The sequence below is a fragment of the Berghia stephanieae genome, chromosome 1 (genome assembly GCF_034508935.2).
Source record: "Berghia stephanieae isolate SIO BIC M18660-M18661 chromosome 1, UCSD_Bste_1.3, whole genome shotgun sequence".
Lineage (NCBI taxonomy): Eukaryota > Metazoa > Mollusca > Gastropoda > Nudibranchia > Aeolidiidae > Berghia > Berghia stephanieae.
The window spans coordinates 119,580,970-119,599,334 of NC_088360.1; the positions used below are offsets into that span (position 1 = coordinate 119,580,970).

General features: G+C 33.3%; 1 protein-coding gene across 1 annotated transcript in view; it reads left to right on the forward strand.

The window, feature by feature from the left end:
• Window positions 1-17,187, forward strand: part of LOC144965310 (thyrostimulin alpha-2 subunit-like) — a 24,687-nt gene extending 7,500 nt beyond the window's left edge. Inside the window, exons 3-4 of the mRNA XM_078900533.1 lie at window positions 14,232-14,407; window positions 17,070-17,187. Of these exons, the coding sequence (XP_078756659.1) occupies window positions 14,232-14,407; window positions 17,070-17,165 (272 nt within the window). The 3' untranslated portion in view covers window positions 17,166-17,187. The remainder of the gene's footprint in view (window positions 1-14,231; window positions 14,408-17,069) is intronic.
• The last annotated feature ends 1,178 nt before the right edge of the window (window positions 17,188-18,365 follow it).

The following is an 18,365-nucleotide window of genomic DNA, read 5'->3' on the forward strand; positions in this document are numbered from 1 at the left end:
AAGCTATGGAATGTAAAAAGTGATTGTACAAAAAATGAATATGGCTGCTTCAAAACATAAAATACCAAACACGGAACGTTTCGGGCTCAAATGACATGTCATCATCGTATTTGCAGACTAGACGTGCCAACTACTGTTCGGCCATCTATCTAGATTTAAAGTATTAACGATGATTGCTATTGATTGTTCCTTGTTTCGTTGTTTTTTTCTTTTTTATGCTGTTATATTGATTTTGTACATTACATCTTTGCTATGAAAATTATCTAACGGCAATATCCGAGGGCATAAGGCATTTACTAAAGTCTTTTATTTCTGTCTACCGGCCACATGGACATTATTCCATGTTAAGCCAGCCTCTTTAAGCTCTTTCCATGGATCTTCTCCTGGTTTCATTGGATATGCTTCTTCGTCTTTCGTCACTTGCCGTCCAGCGGAGTACAGTTCTTGGCAAAGCAGTTGCCTCTATTTTGGCAACATGTCGTAACCATATCGGGTTACAGTGAAAACGTAATGTACACTCTGAATTTAGGAAAAATGGGCAAGTTAGTATCCAGAAAGCCCTTAAGAAAGTCCAGTCAAGTTACCTCAAAACTATAATTTGATAATAATACACACACAAAAAATCTGAATTTATATTCAGGTGCACCAGACTTTAATTATCGTGCTTTCAGAGAAAAATTAAAGAATGTAAGATAATAAATGTATGAATGAATAAACACATAAAAACGTGTAGCATCGAAGTCGTAAAGCTGTTTTCATCTCATTTTTATGACTGGACAATAACGTTATAATAAACTATTGCATTTGTCAGTTAAAATTCAGAAAGCCCCCTCAATTACTTAATGAAAGTAATTGTATTGTGCTACTTAAATGCCTTTGTTTAAAAGAAAATCAAAGCCCGAACACTCTCCGTTTTTCGTTTCTATCTAATGCTATTTTAAGCGAACATTGTCTCTCAATTAAAATTTTTTGTGACAAAATTAGGACAATAGAGTCTATAATAATACGAGATGAGTCCCGGTCTTCTACCGAATCTTGATCTCGAAATCCGTGGCTGAGAAAATAAAACGTTACAAATTCGTAGAGAATCTTTCCATCACAACCCTAAACGATCAATCAACCAAATGGCCCCAATTGGATTCAATTGTCTGATGTCACGTCGCCCAGCAACGGCGGCCATCGTGGTTCTAAACAATGTAAATCTGTACTTTTTATTCTTCATGCTGGCTAGAACTTTTCATATGTCTTGTGATCAGAATGTGTAAAAGTCTAAACATGATCAGATTTATAATGTTTTTTCCCCCTCTGGATACGCTTTTATGCTCGTCGGAGAAATATTTCATTAGGGCGTCCGCCATTGTTCCGATAGTTTAGAGCCAGTTACTAAGTTATCATGCGTCATTACGAGGAAAGTGATGTTACGACTGTTGAAGCGTACTACGAACGAAGACGCATCAATGTCTCCGATATGAATGACAATACACAATAATCAACCTGCTCGTTAGACTAGTTGTCGATATCCTCAAAATGAAGTGAAAAGATTAGTTATATCAAACTGGCCAAAAGTATACAGGTTTATGATATGTTTGGCAAATCTTGATCTCAAAAAACCACATGACAGAGGAATGTCTTGATAACAGAAGAAACATATTCCTGGCAATACCCCAATCGCTCGATTTCAGGCTGTATTCGAATATTCTTTTTTACCATAAACCAATCGTTACAGAGCCGAAGAAGGCCTGTGTTTATAGCCGGACAAAACATCTGTAATTACATGCATGTTGATATTTTACTGTTGCCGTTAAAATTACTTAATCGTTCCATTGCTTTCTCCTTTATCAATAATATTAATAGCATACATTAAAAAAAAGATCGATTAACAAAAAAAAATAAGGAATCTACATGATGTAATGTGGGATTTAAGGTGGAGGTTGACTTTTTTATTTAAGAAAATTTTATGTAATAATCTTCACACCACTCGAGCGTTTTACATAGGTTGTCAGCTCCTGCATCGCAAAATCGCCCTATTAATTAAAACTAATTTATAGAGGTCTGCAAATCCTATGATTTCCCCGTTACATATTACATGAATATATATATTAAACGGCAGCGATTAGTGGCTCGTGTAGCTGTCTAAGGATATAACCTTCACAATACAATAAGTAAAGTATGAAACTAGTTCCATTTGGAATTTACAATAAAAGTAAGTCAGATTTATTCTGTTTTAAATAGTATGGCACATATTTACATGTTCTTTTAATGTTTATTATTCACCATGGGGCACAAACAAAGCTTATCTTGTGGCAGCCGATGTTCTTAGCCAAACTGTCCGTCTCTCAGGTCTTGGTTGTAGGAGTGCCGTTTGAAGCAATGGTGGGGTTGGACATCTCTTCCTATGCCCGAGTAGGAAGGGATTGAAATCTGGTTTGATATAAATATAAACAGGCCGTCAGATTTCTCCGTCTTAAACTTCCTTGGCCTGTCTTCGGAACTTGTCTGCCCTCAGACAGGGGTAGCGACAGGGTCTAAAGTCAGCCAAGTTATAGTACAAAGGGATTTACAAGCCTAATAATATTTAACGAAATAGTCTAACACGAACGATATTGAGTTGTTGATATAGACTGTAGACCCAGAAAAAAATTTAAGAAAGTTAAATCAGTGTAATCACTCTACCATTATTAATGAATAATGAACACCACGGAACAGGATAAAAACACGTCAGTACTTGTAAGATATTGTTGTGGAAGAGAATGCCCTGTTATAAGGTGCATGTTTTATAATGCTAGTGTGTCTTGTTCATTCCATACGGGTCTTTCTTTTGAAGATAGGGAGGTGGGGCGAGTCTTTCAGATATATTCACCCTTAATTTTACATTGTCAGGTATTGGCGGAGTTTGAGCGATGAAGGTAGATTAGGGTTTTCTCTCATGGAGGTGTCAAATTTGCATCCTTCGCCAGGGGAGTAATTGCGTGTCAACCCAGTCGACACATGGTGGTTGCCGTTGGCCGGTAAAATGCCATATCGATGTTTTTCACATGTGACACATGAGAACAAAAAATAACATTGTGGAAAAGCAGACAAATGCCACTTTCTGTTTCAGGTTATAGAATTCGGTGAAGTATTTTTCTGCATTTCCCCCGTGGCACTGATTAAAGCTCCTAAGGAATATATTCTAATAATTACATTGTTTGATTACCCATACACGCCGCCCACACAATGTTTCTAATAAATATCCTTTTAGTTCAACTAATATTAAATAGGGAAATTGTACCTTGAGGCGCATAAGGTATCTTATTCAATATTTTATCAAAAATATTTAGACTTGTTTGAATTGTACACCGTATCAGAATATTATAATAGCGGGACACACAATAAAACTGGTAAACAGATCTGGATATAACGCAAAGCCTGGGGATATTTTGATAATTAAATTCACAACGATTTATTATTTTGATAGATTATTATTTGCTTACATAGAGTTTCCATGAAAATGCATGTATATGATTTATAGAATGTAAAACGTCAATTCTTTACCGGTGGTTCTGGACTGCTATTTGCATTTTGCTCACATTATGTATGTATGATGTATAATTATGTAATGTATTGTATGTATATGTATGTATGTATGTATGTATGTATATGTATGTTGAATTATTATGTATGTTGAATGTAGAATGTATGTATGTATTATGTATGTATGTATGTATATGTATGTATGTATGTATGTATTGTATGTATGTATGTATGTATGATGTATGTAGTATGTATGTAGTATGTATGATGTATGTATGTATGTATGTATGTATGTATGTAGTATTATGTATGTATGTATGTATGTATGTATGTATGTATGTATGTATGTATGTAATGTATGTATGTATGTATGTATTGTATGTATGTATGTATGTATTGTATGTATGTATGTATGTATGTATGATTATGTATGTATGTATGTTATGTATGTATGTATGTATGTATGTATGTATGTATGTATGTATGTATGTATGTATGTATGTATGATGTATGTATGTATTATGTATGTATGTATATGTATGTATGTATGTATGTATGTATGTATGATGTATGTATTGTATGTATGTATGTATGTATGTATGTATGTATGTATGTATGTATGTATGTATGTATGTATGTATGTATGTATGTATGTATTGTATGTATGTATGTATGTATGTATGGTGTATGTATGTATGTAGATGTATGTATGTATGTATGTATGTATGTATGATGTATGTATGTTATGTATGTATGTATGTATGTAGTATGTATGTATGTATGTATGTATGTATGTATGTATGTATGTAGTATGTATGTATGTATGTATGTATTGTATGTAGTTGTATGTATGTATGTATGTATTGTATGTATGTATGTATGTATGTATGTATGTATGTATGTATGTATGTATGTATGTATGTATGTATGTATGTATGTATGTATGTATGTATGTATGTATGTATGTATGTATGTATGTATGCATGCACGTATGTATGTATGTTTTTAACAATAAAACCATTTTGATATGGTAAGACTGATATTTCTGAGGCTTTGAATTGAGAAGATTTGTCAGAAACAGATAATAACTTTGAAATATATTATCACTTGAAACAATACTCGTATTTTCGTCAGATTGACTGAATAGCAACAAACCTTTCTTAGTAAACATATAATATTATGATTGAGCTCAACTGCTTAAAACATAAACATTGTAATCAGAAATCAAATCCAAAATCGATCCAAGTTTCTCATTTTGAGTTTGACTACAGCGAAAGTCACCATGTCTCGGTGGATTCTGATTTCAAATATTTCCAGATTGTTATAGTTATTGTTCTTTCTATTTCTTAACACTCCCAGTTACATGATTGCGACAAAGTAATTGCCAGTGTGGAATTGTTAAAATGCTTAACTGACACCCGTCATGTATTTGTTTACACAACGGTACCATAGTAACTGGTAAGATCCATGTCAGAATACATTCTACTATGACGAGGGTAGGGTACAAAACTATTGTAAATCGAGTTACGTTGAGAGATATGTTGAGCGTTGAAATACCGCGCGCCTTGTGTTAAATTGACATTTTTGTTTGAAGAAATATCTAAACTAAATAATTGGTTACAAATTTGTGGAAATAAGACTATCGTAACTCGAATTAAGATGGTCTTACAACCAATTTTTAATTTTCCTTTCAAATTTATTAATCCTAAGTAAGAGTTACGATATATTTTTTTGCCAAATAAGCGTCAAACTGTTTAACAAAATTGTTTATTTGTTTGTTTTTAGGCTGTAAACTATTCTGTGGATCATTATATAAGCACCCGTTGCTAGCTTATCGGTGTTCATCTCAACCCGTAGAAAGTTGTCAAAATAATAATTTATATTTGTACAAAACATTAGAACTAAAAATTCATAACTTTTATATTAAGATTCTAATCTACAATTTCTACCGTAATTCAAATCCAAGCAAACCATTTTAAGTCTTCAGCGGTGGTAAATGATTGTATCAGGGACTCAAACCTAGACCATTTCAATGAACTCTCGTCATATTGGTGATTTGATACTGCCCATGGCATTTGGTCAGTTTGGCGAGGAAAAAGAGAACCATTGCCCATTTTGATAAATTGTTTCTTTAAGGTTCTATTCGTCTCTAATTGTTGTCCACGCTTATCTTGTTTCAATAGCTCACAAAAAGTTATCAATACATTAAGAAGCTATGTATCAATCACGATTGAGTCCATTGTTTTAAAATTTCAAATAAAAATGGAGGATGCTCCCTAAAGAACTCCCCCTTTCTGATTGCATGATTTAAAAAGGATGAGTCCTTCTTTGACCTGGTAAGTTGTTCACAAATGCTCAGACAAAAATAGGAAGGTTTCTTTGCTAACCAAACTTGTGGAGGTCCATGAAGATTACAAATGTCCAAATAGTATTGAAATTCCTTTTTGAGATCAATGAAGATTGTCATCATTTCCACCCAAAAATATCACGAGTTAAAAGTCATCAGAACATGGTTATCAATGTTTCATGAGTCTTTACTAAAGCCGTACTTGAGTCTGACAGTCTCTGTGTTCCAAATCTCAAATTCATCACCATGTCATATTGATGACAAAAGGATTGAGTAATAGACTTATTAGTGAAATGTTGGCGCCACATTAACATGTGACTTATACACGTGATTAAAATCCAATGCTCCTCATCCTCCTTTTGTTTATGAATCATCCAATGATATTTTGTTGTTTAAAATCACGTGCACACATCTGCATGGCTGATTAAAGAGCGAAGAGCTTGTTTTGAAATTGTTTAAATGGACAATATTCCATTGATTTGGGAAAAAGATCTTTTACAATTGTAACATTGAGAAAACTCAATTGTCTTTTTTTCCCTTTTGAGCTGATAATATGTATCTCGACGTCCAAATCGTCGCAATAAAATATTATGTCAAGGTGCTACAGCGACAAGTCCAGTAAGGTCAGTTACTCAGGTCAGACAAGAGATCATTATCCATTTAATAACACGTCTATGTCTGGCAAAGAAAAAGTCAAGGTGTTAACTCGTCTGTTAAAAAAGTGTTATTCTAGAATTTCTCATTAAGAACAAGCTATTTTTACTCGGAAAATCATGTACCTGGTTTGATTTGTATTGAGGAGCCATTCAATTACACAAATTTTATTGATCTGAGATTTTCTCAATATCTGTTTTTATCACGAAAGAAGACATCATCAATTCATTGTAACGACTTGTTGAGTCTTACTTGAAATCTCAATTTCTTACCTACCTAATCGAGTCATGCTATAGGAAAGGTTCATTATTCATATTCTCTCAATGTACTCAGGTGTGAATTGTGTACCTCTCCGGTAGCAGCGTTGTCTATGTTGACAAATGTAATATCTGTCACCTCTGGGGCGTGGTGTGTCGTCCTACATGTTAATGGTTGCTTGTGACCCCATGTGCATTGCTTAGAAGAAATTTAGTGGATATTGTGTCATTCGCAAGATTAAGACTTACATTACGAAACTTAAATCAATAAGAATAAAAAATAAAGCAAAGAGAAAAAAATGTATTTCCTGATGGCGATGTCACGATATTTGATAGTAATTTCTACAGATGGTAACAAGTTTAAACGGTAATCTGATCAAACTGCATGTAATAGATTTACCATTGATAGTCATGACATCGTTTCCGTGACGCTCTCCGCGTTTAAACCAATCCTCATAAACTTTTTTCTGGCTTAAATTATCTCCGCACGCCTATATCATTGGTTTCAAATTAAAATGTCGTATTTAAAAACACAATCTGTTTTCGAGTAACATCATTAGACTTAATTGCTTCATTTTATTAGCAATTTTATGCGTCTGTCAGATTCCTGCCATATCTTTTATTCGAATATATCCCAGTCTTAAGAACACATTCTCCTCGTATTAGCTTGTACTGAATAATGGGGTTCAAAGCCACAGAAAATGTTTGATAACCTTTCATATCAAATTAAATGCAAGCAGGAAATGCGATGAACCGTATTTTATCTGAATCCAGCAATTAGAGCATATAATAGATCGCGACGAAAAAAAAAAAGAATCAATAATGTCCAATTTAAAAAAAAAATCAAACCTTTTTACTATTTTTAAAGTTTTTATTTTCGATTTGTTGATGTAATAGAATTGAAACTAAATTTCATATCATTTTGAAATCTCAAGATGACGTCGTATTCATAACTGTTTGCATTGCCTTCGTGTTTAATATTGAAGAAATTGGACTTGACGTCATGACTCGTGATGTCTTAGAAAATCGCAGTTAAAGTCATTATTTCATGGATTCAGATAATGTCCATGAAATTACATTGCTCAAGTCAGAGTTTTGGTAGTCCAGATACCACTTAACGAGACTTGTTTTTTCTTGTTGTTGTTTTTTTTTTTTTTGCCCTATAATCGACTCAGCTTTAAGAAATCGCGTTCGGTTTTCTTGCGTGTAACGGACTCATAACGAAAAAAAAAGTACACTCGAACGCACCAGAGACTTTCTCGTTAAAGCGGTATCAAGTTTGAGGTTTATTTTTGGTGTTCTTTTTAATCTATTAGATTTAGGTTGGCGAGAAAAGCAATCAACATCCATTCAATACGTATCTATCTAAATTTTTGACACTCCACTTGGTTTTCTTCGGCAAAGTCGGATTACCTTGTCAGTGGTTTTTATAACTTGAGATGGACTTTGAAGTGGAATATTTGACCTTTAACAGAATGCATTGGATTTTACAATTCTTTGGTTATAGAGAAATTGAATGGCCTAAATCCTTTTTCATTTACTTCAATCAATATCATCAGTTAAAAAGGGGAGTCACAAACGGTTGACAAATTAGGCTAGTTAGACAGAACAATGCCAACCCGTTTTGTAATTCATCAAAAAGTACAGGCGCAATTCTGATATCAACGGAAAACATTTGTTTTTCGCAATCTGCAGTGTTTTCTCTCTATGTTACTACAGTTATACACAGCATATTATAGGGCATTTCCAAACATTTATCTTATTCAATGTCCTTCATAAGGAGTAATTTATTCCAGTTGAAAACCATATGGAAGTAAATTTCCATTTTATGTATTTCAAACCTGCTGCTAAGCGCACTTAGGTGCTGACTCACACCATAGTCGAATGGAGCAATTAGTGACTCAAAGTTCTGCATCATTGTCACCCTCCCCTGTCATTGACCGCTTTCGACATCGCTTGCCTTTGTTGCAAGACTAACAAACAACTTCACTGCTATTTGTATAGCATTTCATGTTGCAGTTAGTATATTTGGATAAAGAGGCCAAGTTAGCAGGAGATTAATGGATGGTCCAACCGAAACTTTTTGGCAATTTCCGTCTGGTACGTTTCGCTTGCCTTCGTTTTGTTTTCTTTCTTTTTTTTCTTGTTCTTTTGGTTTTATTAACTTTTGAGTTGGCACTGTTTTATTTATTTTCCATCCTCTGAATGTTAATTACACAATGTCCACTGCAATATCTATCTTTATCTTCGTGTTCCATCTGTAATTATTTATACTGAGGGTATGAGCTTTCTTGGCAGTATATCATTGTGTGTTCACAATTTGATAAAATAATAAATGTTTATGATTGTTCATTTGAAAAAAAAATATAAACTAGAAAAGTCAAGTTCAGGGCAAGTTTAATTGTTTCATTTAGTTGCATTTACATAATTTCTTGTCCGTCCTCATCATCTCTTTTATGAATTCGATATTGTATATATTTTCATTTATAAAATGGAAACGTAGTTACAATCTCAAAAATACAAACTAGAATAATTACAAACATAGTGTGTACGAGGTTGCAACGGAAAGAATATATTCCCGATTATCTATATGAAAATAAATACACACACACACACACACTTGAACTAAGGTCAGGATACAACACACTTTTTTGGGTTTTGATAATCTCAAAGCAAAAGTAAAGATGACGTGTGATTGACCGCCACAAAAACGTTCCCATCAGTTACTGAACTCAATGCTGTAAAATTAAGAGATTCCCCCCCCCCCCCCTTTTTTTTTTTTCTTTTCTTTTTTTTTTTAATTTTAAAAGGATCCTCGTCTCTGTCAGAAATTCTACAAGGTCATCATTTTTTATATGTTTCGGTCGGCGTAAAGTAACAAATACCAAAAATGTTCCAAAACACAGTCATTCAGTTTTGTGACATTCATCAGTACACTAACGGATGAATGACGTGAGCTTTTTTGTATGTGAGTAAAGAAAACGCGACCTTTTTGTGAGTTCTACCTGGCTGATTAAATATTTTGTGCCTAAGTTTTGAGTTTTCAAGGCCAGTACAAATGCATAAGAGTCTTAATAACACTCCGTGATTCTAAAATTAATTGTTGGTTTTTATTGTTGCGATCTTTTAATTTTGTGGATAGTATTTAAAAGAATCGAAATAGAATTGGTCCGATCTATTATTTCCGACTTTTGACTTCCCACCTCTGACTAACTTTTTATAGGCTTTTAAATATTTCATTCATGATCCGTCGACTTATTTTATCTTTTCAAGTTGAAATCATTATTTCAGTACTAATACGTTTGCATTAAAAAAGGAATTTCCACCATCAAAACAATGAAATATAATGAAAATCGGAGGCATCATCGAATTGAAAAGGATGCATTGATAGTGGTCCGACATTCATCTTTGCCTCGTGGAAATGGATTTTTTTCACCCTAACGCATCTGAAGGCCTCCTGTTTAACCAGATAACTGTCGTACTCTGGAAAAACACGTATTAAAATTTGGCCAGAAAACTCGTCTTTCAAATATCAATCGACTTAAATTACCCTCATCTTAACTAAAAACTCCGAAACCCGGACCTCCCGAGGTCCCAGATTTGAGAGTTGTTTTTTTTTTTTGTCAAGATGAGGGTAATTTATATAGATGAATATTTGAGAGACGAATTTTCTGGACAAATTTTTAATACGCGTTTTTCAAGGTACCTACGGCAGTTAACTGGTTTAATAGTTAAATTGAATTCTATAACGTTAATGTCCCTCGAATCTTTCCATTCATTATTAAATCCGGAACAAAGTTAATAGGTCTATGTGGTATCGCAAACGTTCACTGATAAATTTAACTCTTTCACGTCGAGACCGAATTTCTACCAAAATTGTATTTCCTTACAGACCTGACCCTGTTCCACCAAAGTGACATAAACAGCGATGTGATTCGGACTTAGATTGATACTCAAAACGTATTGCTGAGCCTCAAGCTTTGGTATCATATCCGAGTAAAACGAAATCCCACATGTAAAGGATTATAAGACACTTAAGAGTGCTATGATTGAATAAAATACAATTAATAAATGTATGAATTCCATGTGGATTTGTTTGACCGAGGCATTTAAAATCAAATACTCATTTTCAAATAGATGGACCCTTTTGCAAAATGAGCAATCGATTGGAACCTGCTAAGAATTAAATAACAAATATTTATTTTTCAATTTTTGTTATAACTAATTTGTTTCCATATTCATTACTTCATAAAAGTGTTTATTTGTCTAGATACCCAATCATTTGGAGAAAAAAAACAAACAAATAAAATATACATTGGGTTACTTAGCCAAAAGTGTTTATTTGTCTAGATACCCAATCATTTGGAAAAAACAAGCAAATAAAATATACATTGGGTTACTTAGCAGCAAATCACCGAAACATTCAATCTGAATTTGTTTTAATGATTATAATCAAAAGATTAAAAGTGAATTCATATATATATATATATATATATATATATATATATATATATATATATATATATGAATGGATTGTGTATGTATGTATGTATGTATGTATGTTCAAGATGGCGGACAGGTCAGTCGGGTCTCTCGCAGTCTCTAGATCTACCGTCTCTTGTATCCATCATCCGTGGTAGCTGTCCTCGTAAACACAGACAATGTCTAGAAGGAGTATAGGACTTGTGACAAGGGTCAGATTTCTTGCCAAAGAGTGTATCAAAAGTGGTAAAATTCGACTAGACTTCGGACAGAATGGTTACAATCTTGTAAAACGTGTTGTGAATGGCGGAAATAGTATTGTGATTTGTTTGACATTTCTAATTGGCTCCAGTATCAGCATGAACCGACCAGTAATTCTTCTTGGAATAAGTTTATACAACAAGAAGGTATGTTCAGACATACTATATCTACACAACCCATTAAAATTAAACCAACTTTTTGTCACTCCAACCCATCGAAATGGATAAAATTATTTTCAACACTACACAGTGTTTTCATCAAAAACAACACATTCCAAATCCAAAGACCCGATAATGGACAGCCGTTTAGCATTGAATTTCTCCGCTACTGCAAACGAATCTTAACAAAATTCCCAGATGGACCTATGAAAAAAATTATAAAAGACCCGATCTTCAATTATGAAGCTCTATTAAAATACATCGAAATAAAAATAATAGATATAAAGTCCTCCATTATGCCCTCCCTTATCCAAAACAACACACCAAGAGCACAGGAGGAAAAAGAGGTGACATGACAAGAACTCACAGCAATATTCGTAAAACACCAACGAAAAGCTATTGATATTATTAGAAACGGATGTAAACAAACACACTCAAGTTGTGAGATAGATATCAACACAGTAGAGACTGCCTATAAAGAAAAATGTCAACGAAACAATATAAACATTAGTGACACACCCTGGTCCGATGATGTCACTATCCCCCCTCCCGCATGGACATCATCAACAAGTGAGTTTACAATCGACGAACTCACAAGCTGTGTTAAAAAATTACCAAATGAAAAGTCACCCGGGGCAGACGGTGTCACCTATAGATAGAATGCGCTTGGCCAAGGAGTTCACAACATTGCCATCCGGAAGTATAACGGACCAACACACAAACTCTGTGTAACCATGAACTTTTATAGTCTTGTTAATACAGTTTAGTGAGAACAACTTACAAACGCGGATGGCAAAAACAATAACAAAGGCCTGAGTGACGTCATCTGCATACTATCTATAAATATATAAAACAAAATATAAACAAACTGGCACCAATTTTTACGGCCATCTTTAACACCTGTTTAAAATATCAAAAAGTCCCCCCAGACTGGAAACACAGTATCATAACACTGGTACCAAAAAATAATGGGAACAAGGACAACGCCGACGACTAGCGACCTATGGCCTTATTACATCTTCATCATCGTCATCATCATTATCATCATTATCATCGTCATCAACACTAATATCATTATTACCTCTGGGACATTCTGTGGCAGAGTCTGAAACTTCACTGTTCAAATTAATACTCCAGCTCTATACATTGTACATTATTTTAGGAAATGGTATTATGTCAATGAATATGTTACCCTTGTTACATTATCATGTATATTTCCTGAAATAAACAATTTTGATATGTATGTATGTATGTATGTATGTATGTATGTATGTATGTACGAATGGATGGGTGGTTGGATGGATTCTAGAAATAAACATTCTTGATATGGATGTATGTATAAACACACACATTTATATACATATACAGATTATATATATATATATATATATATATATATATATATATGTATGTGTGTGTGTGTGTGTATGTGTGTGTGTGTTAGTTACAGACTTCAGAATTACATACCCTAGGCCTGGAGTTTGATTCTTAGTGTAACAACCTGTATGTCCTTTATTCAGGCAATCTTGCTCCACCCCCTCCCCTTGTATTTCGCCTAGATATCTACAAATATCACCTTACGTGGATATTGATGAGCTTTTGAAATTGCAAACATTATTGAATATTTTCAAATCTGGAAGCCCTAAAGGATTCCATTTGTTTCAAAAACATACAAAGTAAATCATTTCCATGATCAAAGAGTCAAGTTACACTCCACCATTTTATATTCTTGAATTATGTTAGTCCGTTATTTATCCGGATGGCAATGTTGTGAGCTTCTTAACCAAGCGCATGCTATCTATAGACTTCCATCTTCTTTTCACGTACTAATCCATTCCTTATTTTTCCGCTCCTTCCCAGGCCATACATGAACGGTGTCCATACCAGGTTGTGTTCCATTCCATTTTGAACCCATCTCTTTTAAAATAACGTCTTTCATGGACCTATTAATGTTTTGAAAACGGCATTTTTATTACATTTCTAGCTGTTTGAAGATTAATTTAGTTCGGTCAAATGTTTCTAGTTCTCGTTATATAACCGATAATAAATAGATGTTACCAAGACTGACGTACTTTGCTCCACTGCAAAAACTTAATATGTTATCCCTGAAACAGTATGGGTTTTAAAGAAAATATAACTTAAAGAGGGAAACTAATTAATCTATGTATTTAAAATACGGGAAAAGAATGCTTTGTCTTTTGTCCTCAGCATATGTTATGGCCATGCAAAAAAAAAAAAAAAACACTGCAATACGGCGAATACTTTAATAGCTTGGATATAAATCATGAAACGAACTTTATTATTAAGTCGAGTTATAGATAGTATAAAGTTGACGTCACGCCTGTCATTGTTATTGCTTTTTGCCATTCGCGTTGATGAGTAAGACTCATTAAAATGTGTTAACCAGACTAGAAACGTTCAAGGTTACACATAGTGTGTTAGTCCGTTATTTATCCGGATGGCAATGTTGTGAACTTCTTAGCCAAGCGCATACTATCTATAGATTTCCATCTTCTTTTCACGTACTAACCCACTCCTTATTTTTCCGCTCCTTCCCAGGCCATACAAGAACGGTGTCCATACCAGGTTGTGTTCCATTCCAAGTTACCCTAGGTGCATGTCGAGGTTACTGTATCTCTTATGCCATCCCGTCTCCTTTGGTGACCCTGAGTGTTAACCCAAGCCACATCATCACCTCCAGGGGCGAATGCTGCGGCATTGTTGAAACTTATGATGTGAGTATATGCAATATCTGCTAACTTTTTAGCTCAAAATAGAGATCCCAGTATTTTTTGATAGTCACAAAATATGATCATGGAACAAGGCTCCTACGCTCTCAACATAAGAATTTAGAATTTGATTACTTACGAGTTGCAAAAGAAGTTGAAGTAAAATTTCCTATGAAGTCAAATCTACAACGGTGGCATGCAAGTGATCTTTCTTTAAAATGTGAATGGGAATTTGCCGTTTTAAAACTTTAAATAAGACAATGAGGTACTCGCCTTATCGCTGTTACAAAACTATTAAAGAAAACGCAGAGAGTATTATACAGATTTTGACCGATATCGAGAATTATATTGATCCGAGAACGAAGCACCAAGTTTACGAGGTGCCTCTTCGAGGCCAATGCGTTCCCGATTTTGGTCAAAATTCGTATTATAACATCTCCCTCTCCTCCTTAAGATAATTCAAGAATATAAAATGGTGAAGTGTAACTTGACTCTTTGATCATGGAAATGATTTACTTTGTATGTTTTTGAAACAAACCAAAACATAGACAAACATTAATGCTTTGGAAAACCCCGATATGTACATAATTATTGCATGTCTGATAACTCACCATAACAAACATGTTAAATCAAACCCATAACTGTATTCGGTTATCAGACCTGCCAATATGGGCATATAGGATTACACTCAGTTTTGATTCTGAAGGTGACGGCTACCTGTCAAAAAGAACACAATCTCAATATTGAATTATTTTGTGGAGGAAATTACTTACCCAGAAACCGCGAAATTCTAATTATTAAGAACTGACTCTTTTTATAACAAATGTAAAAATGTATTTTGTCTATTGATTACGTTAGTTTGTTTTAACTTATTCCCAATCATTAAATTATTATATTGTATTAACATCTAAAGTCAAATTTAGAATTTAAAATTATATCATTTATTTTTTTCTCCATTTAAATAACCCAATTTAAAAAAATATTGTAAATGTTAAGATTGGCTGCAGATGGGATAGTTGATATACATTTATTCTATACGTGTCGGTTCTGTAGCTTAATCCGTTGGCTAGTAGTTGTAAAAGGATAATTTAACGATTAAAGTAACATTAGACTTTGGAATGAGATAACATCTGCTTTTATAATTTGCTATTTTCTGGATCACAAGTAATTTCTTTCTGGGACATACGTTTTATATCACTTTTGTCATCTCTGTTTATAATAAGAAAAAAAAGCTGATGAAGTTAAGACATATGATGAATATCTAAAGTCTTAATCAGGGGTTTAGTTTAAACCTGATTCTAAAGCAAAATTGACCATCGAAAATTGTGCATCGTGCATGTCCAGGTTATTCTCTTTTTAAGACTATATTATTGGATTAAATAGCTTTTAAATTGATGTAAATGTTTTGTTGAACAACCAAAGTATCTATGTGTCATTTTTGTTTTTTGTTTTTTTTAAAATAGGGATGATGTATCAATGTTATATGATTAGTAAATATACATTTGTGTTTATTCCACATATACTTTTTGCAACCAATCATAATATTATTATGAATTATTATTATTTCTAAATAGCGGAGAACCCGTAATATTTTCGAAGAAACAAAACTGTAATGAAGAAGTATTTATCTATTTTGATTATTATACTACTATGTTGGGGAAATTAACGTAGATCAAGATGAATCTTTGGAGCCATCAACGATAAAATCGGTCCGGTCCGATAATCAAAACCTTTAGGTGTGCGCAAATGAATTTATCTACAGGATGGCCAGATGACGATTCCCAAGGCCAAGGTCAAATCATGGACCAAATAAAGAATTTAGCCTTAATATGATAAAGGATTTGCAAGCTACTCGTATATCAATATGTAAAAAAGAGTTTGATAATTTTTAGATTTGCCAGTAATTCTGTACTCGTTGGCAAAAATTTAACATAAAATGTTAACCCCCAACCTTATTTTTTAAAAGACTAGATTAACTGCAACATTTTGATTTGATAGTATAAGCAAGTCTATCTTTTCGAACTGACGTTTCGAGATACTCTATCACCTATTCTGACGAGTAAATGCAAAATATATAATCCTTTTAATATAATAGATAATGTCAACAATTATAAATGCCCCCGTTTAACGGATAGTTTAATTAATGTTTCATAAGTAAACTTTTCCAATAAAAGAAAAACTTAGAATCTTATTTGATCGAAGAGATCTTTTTGTATAAAATGGCAATTCATTTTCAAGCAAGTCGACAAATTACATGACAAATATATCTTTAAAATGTGGAAAAAGAACTCTGAGTCAGTTCTGATATTATAAAAGCAGGGAAAGATACAGAGAAAATCAATAAAACCTTTTAAAACAAGTGCTCAAATCTCAAATATGAAAAAATATAATTACATAAAAAGAGTATACGTACTTTCAAGATAATAACATGCAAAAATATTTTTAGAAAACACTCCGGAATTATTAAAAAGATATCTAGATCAACACCTCATTACTTGTCAGAATAAATTCCCTGGCTTTATTCTTAATCATTATCGAGAGTATAGGCCTAGTACGGTCGCTATTCTTTCAGAACTCTCATTAAAAATGAGACCCTGTCTCGAAACACTTCTTATAACAGGCAATTCAGCACCGATGTAATTTAACAACTTCCGTTTTCCTTCCCCAGGTTCGAGTGATAGTGAGCTGTCGAAATGGCTATCAAATGAAAGTATTCAAGTCTGCCAGATCCTGCAGCTGCTCAGTTTGTAGGAGAGAACAATAAATTGATTGGAATCAATACAAAAGCCTTGTTATTTCCCATTTCTCTTCTATCATTTTATGATTTATCGATTGACATGTCTATCAAACAAGTTGAGTAGTGAGAGAAAAAAAAAAAAAAGAAAAGAGAGAGAGAGAGAGAGAGAGAGAGAGAGAGAGAGAGAGAGAGAGAGAGAGAGAGAGAGAGAGAGCGAGAACTAGTTGAAGAAAATAAAAACCCCAACAAAATAGGATAAATTTCTTATCGTATTTAAGGTTGAATATAGGACTTCTCATTTAAATGCCTTTTATAATATAATATATATATAATATAATCTCAAATTTCTTGTTATGTTTCCTTCACAGACCGTTTTTACACATATTTGAATAGGAACAATACATCAAAATGGCAATATAAAGTCGAAAATAACTGTTATGGACTACCAAAGGTATTGAAAATAGTTCATGAATGAATAATAATAACAACAATAATCATAACAGCACCGATAACGATACAAATCATACATAAGTTTTAGAGAAATTAGTATGATTTAAAATATTACCATTTTGAAATGCATTTTTCTTGTCCACATTTACAGACCAGTATACAAAGTATAAAAGTAATGAAAACAATTATATCCACATGGCAATATCCTTTTTTTGGTATCATTTCTTTTTTCTTTCTGTCATTTTTTACAATATTGTGCTGATAAACTCTTCGTGGCTTACACAGAATGGTCGAAATTATCGCCTTCACCAACTTAAAAAAACGCAAAAAAAAAATTATATTTAAAACAAGCTTCTTATAGAATACAATACAATAACTAATAAGAGATAATTTAGGCCAATAGTGTGGCCTTTGGTGCTCTGATATGCATTAGTAAGATATAAAGGACAGGATGTTAAGTATAAAACAAACATTATTTCCTCATCGAATTCCAATTTAAGGTGATCAAATCCATTATTAACTCTGTTCTTAAAAACGTTCACATTTCTCGCAGTTCTTGAAGAGGGTGGAGAGTTACAAATATCTCATCATCCATCGTGGCTTGTGCTCTTGAGCACGTTGCTGGTCTGTGTTGCTTTTTAAATCGCATTTGGCCATTCTTAGGTTATTTAGATATATCATTCTTGTCTTCCTCTAGCTCTCTTTCCTTCAATCATCCCAGATGTTACCAACTTTTCTATTCCGTTTCTTCTCCACACATGTCCCAGAATCCGTAGC